This window comes from Acomys minous (genome assembly GCF_964271855.1).
Source record: "Acomys minous genome assembly, chromosome: 1".
Classification (NCBI taxonomy): Eukaryota; Metazoa; Chordata; class Mammalia; order Rodentia; family Muridae; genus Acomys; species Acomys minous.
The window spans coordinates 96,391,222-96,408,500 of record NC_140483.1 but is presented as its reverse complement, the minus strand read 5'-3'; the positions used below and the strand labels follow the sequence as shown (position 1 = coordinate 96,408,500).

Genomic DNA, 17,279 nt, shown 5'->3' with positions numbered 1-17,279 from the left:
GTCCCCGAACTCCATTAGCAACTGAGCATATTAATAACCTTACAGCTCATGTCTGCTAATCCCATCATCTCTGTCATTTATGGATCCATTCCAAGGTAGAATGTTTTTCCATTTATAGACTCCGTTTTCCTGCTTCTTGCGCAACAAATTTGGATTAGTGCGAGGATATAATACACATGTAGTCTTACTGAGTGCCTGTGCACGTACTGTCTTCACTGAAGGGGTACTGGCCACTGCTTTTTTTCTTTATTTTTTTTAAAGGTTACTTTAATATGATGTTTTTAGTTATTGTTTGAGATGTTTATAAAACACACAATGTACTTAGAGCATATTAAACTCATCCCCCCACAACTCACCTTACTCTATCCAAGCCTTAAATTTAGTTAAACTGTCTCTGCCACAGCTTTTACCTTAGGAGTAGGTTAGTGCCACTGCTGAGGCACTTCTGGTCTCTTCTAAAATGGTAAGTGTGGAGACCGTCTGCTCTACCTGGCCTCAGCTTCACTCCCTCCCCTCTTTGAGATCTGCTGAGGGCCCATTCCACAGCAGTTTGGCCATTCGTCCCCTGGCTCCACTGAAGTTGTCACTGTGTGTAGTGTATAGGACGTGCAGGCCGTGTGGATTTCCACTTTCTGTAGCCTCCCCTTTCTTCTAGGATTCTACTCACCTCTTCCAAGTGCCTTACAATTCTGTTCAAGCCGCCATGAGACCACTCTGCTGTTACAGAGTCTCAGCACTGGCATCGGGGCTGTGCCTAAGCAAAAAGTGTGTGTGGCGGGGCCAATATCAAATAGTTCCCTTTCCTAAGACACGGTGGTCTTGGATTTCCTATGTTCTAATCTTGGAAAACATCTGCTTCTAATCTTTTTGCCAGTGTTCTAGCTATTTATGACATGTGGTGACCCTGATCCTTGTGACGACAATGACACTAGAAACAAGTCCCCAGCCTCCTATAACCGGCATCTGTGCAAGCGGGACATCCCTGAGACAAGCCCAGCTCAGGAATGTAAAGCTCGCGGTTTATGACATCCTTAGGATGTTTTGTTTACTTGTGTTGCTATGGGTCAAGCCTTTGCCCATGCTAGGCAAGTGCACTTCCACTGAGCTATGAGATGCAAGATACTTAATTCCTGGCAATGCTTATGCCAGATAAATATTATTATGAAAAGTCTAGGTGTATAGCTAACAGAAGCTGATGACTATTGGACAGAAAGTGACAGAAATTTAATTTTGCAGGGCTTTCCCTGGAGCCCTCCTTGGCAATGAGAAAATCATGTGGCGTGTAGCTTCAGCCTCTGCTTGGGAGCTGTTTGTTGGTTGGTTGGTTGGTATCTGCATCCTGTAGCCTGCATGAGAGGTCCATAACTAAGAAGGTGAAGTTTGCCAGTAATTAAGATTAAGCAGTCAGTTGAGTCAAAGAAGCCCTGTCCCCTGGGTAAGGAGGATCTAGCTCTTTTGCTGTAAAGCTTAAGTTAGTCTCTATCGGCAAGATCCCCTGCTTGTACCTGGCTTCAGACTGTCTTCAATGTATTTACACAACTGTCGCATCAATAGTTTCTGATCAAGGCAGTGCGTCCCTGTAGTCCCAGCATCTCAGGAGGAGAAGGAGATTGGCTTGAATTCAGGGCCAGCCTGAACAACGTGCTGAGATTCCATCTCCAAATGCTCCCGAGTCATCCCAGCCGTGGTGGGGCACATTTGTAGTCCTAGCGCACATGAAGCTTGGGGAAGAGGGTTGCTAAAAGTTTGGAGCCAGCACAGGCTACATAGCAAGACTCTGTCAAAAAGCAAAACAAAACAAACAAACAAAACAAAACAAAAAAAAAAAAAAACAAAGCAAAAGCCCCAACCAATTCTGCTTAAAGTGGTCTAGAGCTGTGGCTCCTTTGCTTTTGTTCCCAGGGCTGTGACACAGCTGCTCACATTTGCTATGAGAAAAATCACACAATGCAAAAAGAAAAAGGGAACCTGCCACCTTCCCCTATGGAGCACCTCAGTTCTTTACTCTGTTGAATGAAGAATTCTACTCTGGAACCCCCAGAGTCCCTGCCCAGTGCTAAAAGTCGATGCCCGAGTTATCCCACGCTGCTCCCATCTAAACCCTTCCTAAGTACCTAACACCCAAGAGCCTTGGTGACAAAGCACTCATCCGTAACTGCCAGCCTGACATTTGGGAGCTCTCCTGTTTTGCTGCGTCTGCCTTGGCGCCTCATGCCCTTAGATCTAATCATTTGTGTGTAGTGGATTGAGCAAGCGCTCCTGGAAACTGTCTGACACAGGTGACTAATGAGTCAAGCCTTGGCTGGTTCTCTCTCCTCTTGCGTATGCAAGCAGAGGTAGGTTATCTTCCTGATCCCTTTGGGACGTGAGAGTGAGGGAGTGTAGATTTCACAAGCTCTACAAGTTCAAGTTAATACGTTCAGGTCTTTGAGTATTTTTATTACAAATTTGTTATTCTGTGTGGATGTCCATGTGTATACCATGTGTGCAAGCATGTTACAGGAATGTGTGTGGAGGTCAGAGGAAAACTTTCAAGGGTCCCTTCTCCCCCCACCCCCTTACCATGTGGATACTAAGGATAAAACCTGGGTCATGAGGCTCTATGGTAGGCGCCTTTACCCGCTGAGCTGCCTTGCCAGCACTCATTAGTAATCATTACCTTTATTTCTGGAGAAGCATCTGTCACCACGGCTGAAGACCAAAGATTTACAAGTCACAAGCTTAGCTTATAACCACCCTGGTGTTGATCAGCTGAGGATCTTTAGACAACATATTTAAGTCCTCTGACTCTGAGTTGTCATCTTTATAAATATCTCACAAAGATGAACCTACTCGGAAGGCACGTCTAACACGTGACTACTGCTGAAGCCCTTCTCAGAACCCAATCCGCGCTATGGTGTGGATCATGAAGTAGGCTCAGATCCCATGTGTTGGTGGCTTGGGCCCAGGCTATAGAGCTACTAGGAAGGGTCGGACAAGGGTCCAGAGAGAGGACGTTAGCTCACAGGGATCTTACTCTTTACGGGGGATTGGAGGCTCTTGGTTCCCTCTTTTCTCCCTTTGCTCTTCGCCCATGAGAATAGCTTTCCTCCAGTGCACACTCCTTGCTTCAATGTCCCACCTTGCCACGGGCCGAAAAGCAAAAAGGATCATTCAGTCATGGATGAAAGCCTCTGAAGCTGTGCCTCAAAATCATTGATGAGCACAGTCTATTATCAGTATTGGCATTTATTGTTTATCTCAGGTTATTATCAACCCAATTGTTCAAGGAGGACATTACTTTCTCAAAGATTTACTAGATAGAAAATGTTTAGCACTAACCCTATTATGTAAAAAAAAAAAAACTTTGAATTCATTTATTTATTCTTGATTTAGTGAGACAAGGTCTTACTGTGTAGCCTAGGCTTACATTCACAACCCTCCTGTCGCTGAATACCCCTGAGTTCTAACTGTGTCTTTCATGTCCAATTCCAGCACAACACTCTACGCTAAGCCATTCATCCAACGATAATGTTACTTATCGGTACAGTAAAAATCCCATTTAATTAGGAGAGATATGCTACGCTTATTAAGAGAGGAAAAACATCAGTGTGCAGTCCTCTTTGAGTATCTGATCGTAGCTGCGCAGACGAGGCTGCCCCCAGTCACAGGCTCCATTGCTAGACTCTCCCGCGCAGCCCTGACTTTACAAAGCGAGCCACATGTTGGTGTTTGTGCAAGCAGCCATAAGATTTTACTTGGGAGTTTTAGCCAAGCAATGTCAGTAGTTTGGATCACGATTTGAGAGTACCAAGACCTTGAGACGGCATGTTCTTATACTCTCTCCTGTGAACGAGTACGAGTGATGTTATTCGCTGTGCTTTCCTGGAAGATAGAAGATGAAACTATTTCAGCAAAGCTGCTAAGTTTGACACCTAGAAACCACTAACTAAGTGCTAGCCACGAATGACGATTTTGGCAAGTTTGCAAAGAGATCTATATTAGTTTGTACAGATAGGTATTACTTATATACTTGGTCCATATATGGGGTATGCAGTTATATATTTAGAGGTATGAAAAGAGAAGTGACACAGTTTGGGATGTAAGTTTTTGCTCTCTTACATATGCTTAGTTTTTTATTAAGTATACTAACTTACATGAATGGGGGCATGGTTTTCAGGGAACCGACAAATTCACATGGTGTTCAGGTCTCTCGGAGCACCTTCTGTGATGGTCCTGCCTACCACTTAAAGAATCCTGAGTCAGAGGAAAGTTACATGACTTGTTCAAAGTTCTGACTTACAGAGCTAAAACCTTTGCTTCTGGCTCTAGAGCTCTTAGTGAGCTACATATTAATTGCTACTGTTGAACCATTATTTGCATATTGACTAAAGTCATTAGAAGAAGCTATAAACACATTCTTTTTTAATTTAAATAATTTATTGAGATTACATCTCAGTTGCTATCCCCTCACTTGTATCTTCCTGTTCCCCTCTCCCTCCCTCTTTCCCCCTATTCCCCTCCCCTAGGCCTGTGACAGAAGGGACCTCCTCCCCTACCACATGATCACATCCTGTCAGGTCTTGTCCTGGTACATAAACACATTCTTGATCCTGCCTTTTCAATGTTACAAAGAATAAAATTCAACCTTCCTCACAGAAAGAAAAATGAAGATAGAACTTTCCGCTTTCCTCAGCTCTGATCTTTCCTTTGAACTGTGTCACATTACGTCAGAGATTGCCAGAGAGCGTGTTCTTCTCTGCACGTCTTTTTTCTTTTTCATTTCGGTGCTTGTAGAGTTTCAGATAAGAATCCCTGGCTTCCTTCCCATCTCTAAAAGCCAGCGTTGAGGGAAAGAGAAAGGATTAAAAGCAGGGGAATAAGATGGCGGTCAGCTATTTGAGTTTTATCCCAGCGCCTCCACACTTCTTAGCTTTCTGTGTCCAGGTAAGTCAGGGTGGGAATCTGTTTCCCGGTAGAATAGATGGGTTAGTGCACCTTACTCCGCGAGATTAGAGTGAGGATTAAGTCAATAATAAGCAGGATGTGGTGGAAACGCATACTTGCCCTTACTCGTGTTTGCTCAATGCACACACTGAGAGCCACTTCAGCACGTCAGCCTCACACCTCTCTAGCTTAGACAGTTCTTTTCTCTTAAATGGTGAAAAATCAATTCTGCTCCAGGGCAGTGGAACAGAACCTTCTGTCACTGCTGAAACCTTTATCACACAAGCCTGCGCTTGCTTTCCATTGCGTGTGAGTGGGAGAGCCAGGGAACACGTTATTTTTTAAATCTTTTTAGAGCTTTAACTCCTCAGTCCATATGCATTTCATATCCTTACGAAGATATGGTTATCTGCAAATGTTTCGTCCCAACTCTTGGAAGAGGAAAGAAGCAACGTTCATCTTCTTGCTTTAGGGCAGGTGTTCGGGTATTTTTCACCAGCATCATTTTCCATCGACCAGCCTTCTGTGGATTGTGGCTTCTTTGTCATCCTAGTCCTGAACTTGAACCCAGGAGTCATCGTTTAAGGTTACTATACTCTGTGAAACAGAGCTGAAGTTGGCTCATTTGAACACTGATGCCTTAAAAGGTTCTAAATAGTCCCCGTCAGTTGTGACACAGTAGATTTCAGATGATATTTACAACATCTTTTTGCAAAACTTTCCCAGCAGCACTTTGGTGGATGACTCTTCTGTGGATGGAAGATTTAGAATAAAAGTAACAGCTTGAGGTCCCTTTCCTGTTCGGCTCTTGGGCGGTGGCGAACGCGGACGCCGAGTCTCGCTTTTCATCGATTGCACAGACAATTCTAGTGCAAAGATGGTCAACGTACCTAAAACCCGAAGAACTTTCTGTAAGAAATGCGGCAGGCACCAGCCTCACAAAGTGACCCAGTATAAGAAGGGCAAGGATTCCCTGTACGCCCAAGGGAAGCGGCGCTACGCTCGCAAGCAGAGCGGCTACGGAGGCCGGACAAAGCCAATTTTCAGAAAGAAGGCCAAAACCACGAAGAAGACTGTGCTCAGGCTTGAGTGTGTTGAGCCCAACTGCAGATCCAAGAGGATGCTGGCCACTAAGAGATGCAAGCATTCTGAACTGGGAGGCGACAAGAAGAGAAAAGGCCAAGTGATCCAGTTCTAGAACTGAGTTGTCTGGGAGGAGAATACCGAAGCCGCAGAAACATCACCAGTTAAAAAATAAAGTTATTGTTAGTGTTGCTAAAAAAAAAAAAAAAAAAAAAAGTAACAACTTGAGGATGTGAACCTATCTTTTGCAGTCAAGAGCAGGTCTTACTTTTATGCATTGCAAATAAGCATCAAATTCCACAGAAGGCTAATTCAGAGTCCCTCTAAAGCTTAGAGGAGAAAAGTCCTCTTGCCATTTCCCAAGGTTTCTTTGTGTTCATTGCACTTGTTTCTTTAGTTTCCTTTTACAATTTTATCTCAGATGCCTTTATTCAGGCCAAAATTTCCTCTCTTAAAATTCAAAGAGAAGGAAGATGGATCCACTATACATGGGTGAGCGTTGGTCCCCGGAGGGAGTGGGCATTAGCCAGAGGGGGGAAGCATTGACCTGATCCTCCTAGGGCCAGATTGGCTTGTCAAGATGTCTTTTTGAGAAGGAGAGGGAGGTCCTGATCTGCTGTCTGTGGGCATCCCCAACGTACAGTGAACAAGACATTTTTCGACATCAACCTCTATGAAATCAGGTTTACTTCTCAGGGGACTCAGAGTTGGACAATTGGGTCCTCCCCCCCCCCCAGGTACCTTGTCCCACACCCCTTGCAGGTGCCCATGTCTTATGGCAGGCAATATCTGAGTATATGCCATTCTCACCGTGTCAAGGAAGGGCCAACGGAGGCAAATTAGTGTTCAAGCTCATCATGGCCTTGGTCTGCCAAGTCAAGTTTATGATAACACACCTGTATTGTTTGAGCATCTCAAGCATCTAGCTGTTGTTTTACTGTGTGGGACATCTAAAAGCCCAGGGGCCAAAAGAAATAAGGAGGATAAATCCTACCAGGGGGCCCAGAACAGAGGGCAACAAGATAGTAAACCAAGGGAAGGTGGAGAACAAGTTATGGAACCAACTCTGTTCCTGTTCTCATTGTCTTTTTCCTTTTTTCTAATCCTTCTCTAACCTTGGCCATGCTATCTTTGACCACCCCAGAGTGGTTCATATAAAAGCAACACTCTTCTTTGAGGGCAGCACAAAGTTCCCCTTGCTGAAGATGTAGCAAGTCTAGACCTCTCCTATTTTGTAGAATGACCTCAGTGAGGGAGGACAAGGATTTTTCAGGGTGGAATATGGCAGTTTCCATCCACTCCAAGTCTTCATCAATTGACAGGCGAAGATCTGAATAATGTTTGTTGGAGAGAACAAGAGAGGTTATGTCCACCCCAGCACCTGTAGTGCCCAATCCGAGGAGGACAGCCAGAGTAATTGCAGTTATAGGCTCAAGTTTGGTTCTAAGTAGGGCTTGTTCAGTAACAGGATCCCAGTAGTGGGAAAATTGTTCTTCATTGTAATATATTAAGTGGGGGACTAACTGAATAAGCACGCAAAAGGTGGTGTTACTGTTTTTTAAATGGGAGTATATGCAGGGAGTGAGGTCATCATTACAGGCCCACCAAGTGTAATTACTGGGAAGGATATAATCAGAAAGGGAAGATATCTCTGTGATGGTTATTTTACAGAGATGTTGATAAGAGGAGGGAATAACTTTACCTATACATAACCCGGAGCCTGATAGAGAACTCAAGGTTAGCTTGGCGTTATCTAGTTGGGCCCCTCAGCATTTAGAATGGTCAGAGGAATTGGAGATGTTCCCAATTACTGAAATTCCTTCATAAAAAGGAGGCCTGGAGTCATAGCATAACCAACCTGAAACAGTTAGCTCAGGGCGAGAATGATTTAAAGTCAAGTAAATGAAGTTAATGATATTCAGTAGCAAATCACGAGTGTTTATCAACCCTAACCTCTGAGGTGGAGTTTCTGTGTAGGAGATAGTGAAGGAAGGAGCTGCGGTGCCTTTCTCATGATTAGAGTCAAAGGTCTGGGGTGCCAGCACTGGATTAGGGCCCAGAGCCATAGAAGATATACTTACTTTTAATTTGATTGCAAAAAGTAAGCCTGGATGGGAACCTCCTCTCCAATAAATACGTAATCCCCAAGTATTTCCTCTGAACCAGTCTCTATTTAGTTTGCCTTTTTTAGTAAACTTAATAACGATGGGGTTGCAGAATTTGTTTTTACAAGGTCCTGAGGGACTGTTGGCCAAAGCACAACCAGAGTCAAGGGTCTGAGTTTGCAGGGTCATAAGAGCTGTTACATTTTACAGTGATTAGGTCCCAGGATGAAGTGGGCTTCCAGTAAGCATCACCTGTGGTCTCACATCCCCAGGCTTTACAATAATAATCAGATGCTCCCCCACATTTATGTTGTTGGGTCCTCGTAAGGCCCTCTCCTGGACAGACATAGAACTGGGCTGCTCGGAGGTTGGCTCTATAAAATTGTCCAGAGCATCCATAGGAGTCTCCTACCCCATTTGGGACACAAGTTTTTTCAGCTGGAGGGCTTAAATTATCCTCATGATTAGGAATGTCCCAAGTAGCAAGTCTGGCTACAAGTTTACAAATATCTGGGGTTAGGTCTGCCCACCAGGTCCATAAGGGATGGTCTCCAGTGATAGACCAGCTAGTATCTCTTAGTGGTGACAATACAGACCAGGTTTGTAATTCCGGTTGATGAGGGTTGTCCTCTTGATTGGAGATCACCTTCTGGCCTTTCAACAGCATCCCAAAGGATAGTATCCAAAGAAGCCTCATCTGTAAGAGAAAAAAAAGGATCTTAGGGGGTTTCCCACCCTGGATTTCCTGATCATTTATATGTTGGTCGACATCATCAAGATGATTGGGAGGAGGAGGATCGATTTGTTTGACCAGCCTCTCAGGCAGCCATCTGGCTGCTCCCTCCTTGGTATTATATATGCATACGGAACCTCTTCCCCAGACAAGGACTGGGTCTGGTCCATTCCATTTGTGAGTAAGGGGATCTTTCCACCTGACATTGGCATAGTCAATATTGGTTCCAGGATGCCAAAGGTGATTGGCAGCAGACTTGCCATGGGCATCCAAAGTCAAGAAATTAAGCACAAACAATGCATAGTGAGGGATGTTCCTGGGTGAACCTTTCATGGGATAAAACTCCCCCTCTTTTAAGTTTAGGAGGGTATTTTTAAGTGTTTGATTGACTCTTTCCACAATACCCTGACCTTGTGGGTTATAGGGTATTCCTGTGACATGTTTAATTTGTAATTGATGACAAAAGTCTTGAAACTTTTTTCCAGTGTAGCCAGGGCCATTGTCAGTTTTGATTACTCTAGGCTTTCCCAGTGTGCCAAGGCAAGCAAGAATGTTGAGCCAACTTAAGAAACAGATCTCCAACAGTAATAGGCTTATAGAAAATAAGATTTTAAACAATGTTTCCTTAATAAAAATGTTAAAACTACATCTCCAGCATATACCTGTGAACTTTTATCTAGGGATTGATAATTTGCTTATTAAATATAATGTTTAAAATTTAAGTTCAAACTCTTGCTTAAAATATATGAGAGCATTGCATTTGTAACACAGATATTATGTGATTCAATCCTAGTTCAAAGCACTATAAAAATATGGTTTTATATTCTAAAAATTATGGTTATACTCTATGATTTAATTCTTAAACAAATGTAACAGGACTCATTTGTATTAATTATGTTACAATCAATATAAAGTATTAATAACTTTAAATTTTTCTATGAATTATAAATTAAATATATTAGTAACACTGATAAATTTTCTTTAAAAACTGTTGTATTCTATAATAATATGCCATATAGAAACCAAAAAAGTTTCCAATCTCTATATTTATAGATCTTGATACTGAAGTAAAGAAACTCTAATTTAATGGTTATCATTTATGTAACTTGTTAAGGTCTTATTGTACATCAAAATCATGGTATATAAAACAGGAGATGCAAATTAATGCTGAGGATAAAATTGCTCAGCCATTATTGTTTCCCTGCATTAAAGGCAAAGCCATTCCAGTAAAAAGAATGGGTATATTTGAGAATACAAAAAATATATGTTCTGGCAAACAATGGTATATATTCACTTATAAGTAGATGTTAGCCCAATATAGATGCTCTCTGAGAAACTCCACCCAGTGGAGGATTGGGACAAATACTGGAAATCATTGCCAAACTCTGCACAAAGAGCTATGAGTTATATAAAAGAATGGCCCAGATAAAAGACATTAATTAAAGCATTTAAGATTAAATTAAGCATAAAATTAAAAAGCATTTAAGATTATGGATAAAAGGTAACGTAATAAAAATCATTAGAAGCAGATGACATGGGATTGAGACAAGGATCCCATACCTGCTCCATGTTGGGCGCCAGTTGCTCTGACCTGCAGGGTTCGACTAAAACTTGGGAGGGAGGTCACCTGTTGAGAAATGCAAGACACAAGGAAGGAGAGCAAGTCTGAATGATCAAACTCTCAACTTTATTAGTCAGGCAGCAGCTTTTATAATTCAGAAGGCAGGGAAGCATATTGCTATAGCAACGCAGTTGTGGGTTTTTCTCAAAACATAGGGAATTCCAGGCAGGGTCATCATGTCCTGCCACACAGGGCATCTTGCTTTGTCTTCATCTAGCTTTAGTCTAACTGCTGACTCACAACAGGGTCAGCTAGTTTCTGGTGAGAGGCAAGCTCTGGGAAAGACAGAGACTTAACGGTACAGACTTAGACAAGATGGCTGAAAATTGGCCATATGGCCTATCATCCCCAACAAAAATTCTTTCAATTTACACTTACGGTATTTGAAATCCTGTGTTTACTTACTAAGTCTCTGACAAAAGGGAACAATAATCCTTTTTGTCAGAATATTGCAGTCCTCTACTGAGGCCATTCACTCAAACAGACAGGATTTGTTGATAAACTATGAAACACCAACCACTGGGTTCTGTGAAACAGATGACAAATTCCATTGTTGAGATGGTACAATCTAGTATGGGGAAACTGATAATATACAATAAAATATAGATGAAACATGTGTTATAAACAAACGCTGTATTTCAATTGGAGGTATGAGATACAAGTAAAAATTGTATGTGTCACTTTCAGGCTAGGAAAATGAAAAATCTGGAGTCTCTTTCTCTACTTTGTTGACTGAAGAGACCACACTTAAAATGGTGTAGTTAGTAGGAACAAGGTATTTAAACTTCCTTTGGCCTGGGTCTCTTCAGAGATTAAAAGCCACAAAAAAACCTAACACACACACACACACACACACACACACACACACACACACACACACAGCATACCCCTCCTCATCTCTACCACAACATGTCATAAGTATTCTGAGTTAAAAATAATTCTCCAAATAATACTCCATGTTTTTAGCCATTAAGAACCTTAGAGTCATTTGTCACAGGGGCACAGCCTCCTCTATATCAGCCAACATAAGCTGTGTTCATTGTCAGCTTCCACGTGTGAAGCCCACAAAATAGAAGGAGCCTCTTTGTTTCTCAGAGGGTTAAAAACTAATTTGGGTAGCTCCCTCTCAAAATGTGGCCCACTGAACATCTGCAGCAGATTCAGTGTCTCGTGTGTATTTTCAGGGGCTCATCAAAGATTTTTTTTCCTCCCTGAGCCAAGGGGGAAACGCCCTGCTCAAGTTCACAGGACCTACAGCCGCCTGGGAAGAACCTCAGTGAGGAACTGTCCCTGGGGTTGGCCTGTAGGGGACTTCCTGCATCAGTGCCCCTGTGTGCGCGCTGGTCCTTGGGCGGGGAGATCCAGGGGTTGGGAGGGAGGAGCTGAACAGTATAAGAAAGAAGGGAACCTGTTGAGAGAGAAGTAAGCGAGCAAGGATGTGTTTGTTTTCTCTCTGCTCTTGACTGGACGTGATGGGACTAGCTGCCTGAGGTTCCTGCCTTGATTTCCCAGAAACGATGGACCATGACCTAAAACTATGAGCCAAAGAAACCTTTCTCTTCTAAGTTGCTTTTTGTGTGAGCGTTTATCTTATCAGCAGAAATGGAACCAGAGCAAGTCATAAAATATATCTCACACGGCCCAGAAATAAATTACAGTACATGTGTCTGAAGAGATCATAATGTATATTTGCTTTCAACATCTTCAGGTTGAGTGTTTAGGCCTAACTTTGTCTAAGAAACCCTCGAAATGTATGGTTGCTGTTGCTGCTAACATGATAGTCCTAATTAGGATCCATGTGCAAGTTCTCAAGGTCTGATGTAGGCCTCACCTTGTTTTTGAGGCTGCCTGGTGTGATTTCTTCAAACTTCTCTCCCCCAGCTTGAAGGAACCCACGTTGTTTTTAAAGATGCTTTGGTTTTGATGGTGATCACATCCCCATCTGTACTGATGGTCACCGGAGGTTTTGCCAGACAGCCCAGTTTGCCACTGGCTCTTCCTACTCCCAGAAGGAAGATAAAAGACAAATAGTTGCATCTGTTTCTAGCTTCAAGGACTCATTCTATTTGTAGAATTCTTTCCTAAGGAGGAGGTTTCTGTGATACACTGACTTCATGCTAGATATATTAAAATACCTGTTTCCATTGAGTTTACTTATTTGTGTGTGATGTTTGTGTACTCATATGGGTTGTTTGTTGTCTATTACATTTCTAATGCTATGCATTTTATTATTAAAATTTTTTCAAATAAATAAAAAACTTACCAGACACAGTTTTGTACAGTTCATTGTCACATATTTTATTGGCTCAAAATATACATATTACCAATTCATCATTAAATGTGCACTCAGTGGCATTAGAAGCATCATAATGTACAGCCAAGTCTCCATAGATAGGGCCTTAAATATATAATTAGTGCACTAAATATATAGTGCACTAAATAATAGTGAGTGTGGTACTCACATTTCCTTCTTATTTTTATGCCTTGGAGACTTTAATGCCTGCACATGCAGATGTATTTTTTTCTGCATGTGTTTCATCTTCGATGAGGTGTATATACCAAAGTTTTTTTTCTATCCCCCCATTGATGACTGATTAGCTCTATTTTTGTTACTACAAACAATGTTTCAGTGAACAGCCTTGTGCACACAGTTTTTGGTAGAATATGTAGGAATTCTCTCACTAGAAACAGAATTCCAGAAGGTGACAATAGTTATGGTAGATTACTAGCAGGTGACTTGAGGAAATATTGTAATGTGGTTCTCATGTTTCCTGGTGGCATATAATCATGGCATATATCATATGGATGAGAGCTTCCAAATTACTAATATTCTAAATATCCACAGGACCTGTGGCTATTACCTTATATGCTGAGGGGTGTCAGGACGGGTAATCACAGAAAGCAGGTGGGTGCTGGGGGAGCCACGGGTTACTGTGCAGACATGGCCAAGTCCGAGAACCACACCACACACAGCTAGTCCTGCCAATGGCACAGAAATGGCATCAAGAAACCCTGGTCACAAAGATATGAATCTCTTAAGGGGGTTCACCCCAAGTTCCTGAGGAACATGCATTTTGCCAAGAAGCACAGCGAGAAAGGCCTGAGGAAGATGCAGGCAAACAATGCAAAGGCAGTTAGTGCCATGCAGAGGCCATTAAGGCCCTTGTGAAGCCTAAGGCCCTTAAGCCCAGGATGCCAAAGGGCACCAGCTGCAAACTCAGCTGGCTTGCTTTCATCACTCATCCCAAGCTTGGGAAGAAGATTCGAAGCTACATGGCCAAAGGTCGTAGCCTCTGCCAACCAAAGCCCAACGTTCAAACCAAGGCAGAGGCCACAGCTCAGGCTCCCAAAGCTGCCCAGGCTCCTGTGAAGGCTCTGTGGAAAAGGCTTCTGCCAATGTGAAGACAGATGGACTGGTGTGGCACACCCACCCACACACTATTTACAGATGATGAGTGTCCCCTGCTGTTTTTACAAATAAACCCGAGGCAAACTCTGTAACAAAAAGCAAAAACAAAAACAAACAAAAAAACAAAACAAACAAACAAACAAACAAAAAAACCAAGAAGAGGAAGGTGGGTGGTGAGGGAAAATAAAAGCCTTGTGACCTAGATTCATCAACAGAACCCACACAGTGTGGGAACTAAGATTCCACAGAGACATCTTCTGACTTTTACACCACATCATGGAACATGTATTCACACACAATTCATCATGTATGTGCACAATAATAATTAGTAATGACAACTTTTAAAGGAAAGAGGTATTAGGCTAAAGAAGAAAAAAAAAAGGCAGAGTGAAACAGGAACAAAGGTAGTGCTGGGACCATATTCCAAGGAATGTCAGTAGCCATCAGAAATGAGAAAACAAAATTTTCTAAATATTAAAGCAAATATTTATTTAAAAACTTTTATAAACCTTTTAAAATTATTTTTATCATAAATATTATTTACTAAAATAGTTTTCTGTTCAGAAAATTGTATACATGCATTTTGTTTCTATGAGTCCACCAAGGGATTATACCCGTCTTGAGCTAGTTTGCACAGGACTGCATCCTGCTGGTGAATCAACATTTTTTTTTCTCCGTGCAAAGTTAGAGAGGCCGGGTTACTCTCATTTCACGTACAGCAAGTCATGCACCACCGGTGTCTTTCATACTGTGGACATATGATGTACACATAAACATGGCTCACCCAGTTCCTTCATATAATTTTCAAATTTTTCACAAGAAACGGATTTCCATGTTCCTTGAAGCTGGCCCACTGTCGTGTCTCAGTGAAAACTGCTTCACATGGATGTGTACGTTGGTGCTCCCTGAAATGGATTTTGGACCTGTTTTTAATACAATTCTGAATAAAGAAAACCTGGAGGAAAACTGAGGAGCTCCCACCTTTGCACTTTTCCCTTACTGCCATCTAAATAAAAACATCCCTCTACAGCACCAAGAGTCTATGGTGATGACCCGCAGCAAGATCAGCCGTAACTACGCCAGCACGAACAGCAGGTTTACTTTCCTTCTTCAGGATTAGCCACTCTCACAGACGCCTGTGTCCTCTTCTGTTTTTATATTCTTTTATCTTTTTCTTGATAATTAGAACTAAAAGCCAGAGAATATGCATACATAATGCCTGGCATTTGAGTTTTAAAACACAGTCAGGGTCAAAACAACCATTATACGCTGCTGAGCAAATGACTATAACAAAGATTATAAGAAAGAAACTACATTTTCTAGGAGCCGGGTCCAGTCAGCTTAGGCTCGCCTTGCTCTTGGCAGCACCAAATGCTCTTAGCCAGCTCCTTCATTCCGAGTGGTTTCTCTTCTTTACAACCTTGACTGTAACACTCTAACAGCTAGAAGTATTTGCACTGGCCCATAATATATGACCAGAGGTAGGGTAGCAAACACAGCGCCTAGAGAACAGGACTCCAATTGGCATTCAGAAGGACAGACTTGATCCTTACATGCCACCAGCTCCTGAGGACTTCCCAGTGGGTTCTAAGCAGTGCTTGGTATTTATATGTTGGTATATGGCCATTAAGAAATATGGGTGTTATTTTTTACCACGTCTCCTTGGTGGGGAGGCCTGGTGGCACTCAGAGGAAGGGTAGCAGGCTACCAAGAAGAGACTTGATACCCTATGAGCATACACAGGGGGAGGAGGATCCCCTCAGTCACAGACATAGGGGAGGGGAGTAGGGGGAAAAATGGGAGGGAGGGAGGAATAGGAGGATACAAGGGATGGGATAACAATTGAGATATAATATGAATAAATTAATAAAATATTTTTTAAAAAGAAATGTGGGTGTTACAAACTTCCTTGAGAAAGGAAAGGTGGCACATGTATGTTTTATAATTCCTATTAAAATGTTGTTTCCAAATCCCACAACTGTAGAGATAATTGATCACGTCAATTGTTTTCTTCACAATTATTCAACAAACTTAAATGGAGCGAGTAGAGCTATGTGCCTAAGAGGACTGGAAGACTTTATGTGTACTATTGTCTAAATATCCCAGCTATTGTGGTAAGGAGACAATAATATTTTGGTTGCTTCTTCTTTCCAAAATTAAGCAACCTGGAATCATGATTTATTTATGTTAACATATAAATATTGTAAGTTTATGTCCCCTCCATACACTAGCCGGGATGAATAGATGAGAAGTGGCCTGGAGGCTCTCAAATAGAAGCCATTAAAATCCTGAAGATGAACATGCTAGGACCCATGTTAGGTGCATCTTATCCAAGGGCATAGCTGGCTGAAACCTTCCTGAACAAGACACCACACTTGAGTGATGTTGCCCAGTGGCTGACAGCTTAGGCTTTCAGAGGCACCCAGCGGCTGAACCATGACGCAGAGCTCAGGCCAACTTCTGTCTCTCACAACACCTGACCCCTCTATTCATGAAGCAGCATCTCAAGTTCCGGCACTAGCTAAGCTTCCCGGGCAAGGTGGTTTTGTCTGCTTGGTTGTTCAAGTGATGGATGCTTTCTGGTGTTTACTAATATAGGTTAAACATCTGCGTTTCGTTCGGCCCCAGCCATGCTTGCCTGCAGTCCATCCTCCCAGATTTCCCAAACAGCCTATGTTACTAGCCTACCTGTCACTACATCTGTCTTTCGTGTGCTCCCTCCACATGAAAGAGGCCACAGATACACTTCTTTGTCAATGGGAACAATTTCCCTCACTATATCTCAAGCCCCTTCCCACCACTAAAGTAATAAGCTAGTGGCCATTGCAGCCTGCCCCAACACTGAGCTGGCTAGCACACAAAGCATGTTCAGGCTCTTTCCTCCTTTAATTGGCTATACAGTTCTTTATATTTTTAGGTACCACCTGAGTGGGGGGGGCTTCTGATGCTGTGATAGGTGATATGGGAGCCAGGACTCCTGGTTGTTTGTGAGATTGCCTTGTGACTTTTGGACTTACTAAGCATGATCTCAGTTCCACAGTTTAGTCGTATGGGGGGCTGCTGCTGGGCCTGCATGGGGCAGTGACTGTGTATCTACAGAACCCAGCTTATAATGCACAGTTCCTTTCTCACAGAGTGCTCTAGTTCAGAATTCTATCACTCCTGGGCTCCATAACACAGGAATTATTTATGAAAAGTCACATATAATTCTGTTGCTGACAATGTGGCCTTGCCTTGAAACATCAGAAGTCCGTGTTGTAATGCTCCCATAAACACACTGGGCAATACTGCCCTTTTCCCTGTCACTAGGATCCAAAATCAGAGGGTTTGTCAACCATATGGCTCAAGCTGTTGTATATACCCATCTCTCTGAAGACCTTCATGCATGCATGCTCCATTCAA

The 17,279-nt window shown here is 42.5% G+C and overlaps 1 protein-coding gene across 1 annotated transcript; it reads left to right on the top strand.

Annotated features, from left to right (window-relative positions):
- The first annotated feature begins 5,696 nt into the window (after positions 1 to 5,696).
- Positions 5,697 to 6,200, top strand: LOC311607836 (large ribosomal subunit protein eL42-like). Its single transcript, XM_084799924.1, has one exon. It carries the CDS (start codon positions 5,804 to 5,806, stop codon positions 6,122 to 6,124), a length of 321 nt encoding a protein of 106 aa, XP_084656050.1. The 5' UTR covers positions 5,697 to 5,803; the 3' UTR covers positions 6,125 to 6,200.
- Positions 6,201 to 17,279: the final 11,079 nt, after the last annotated feature.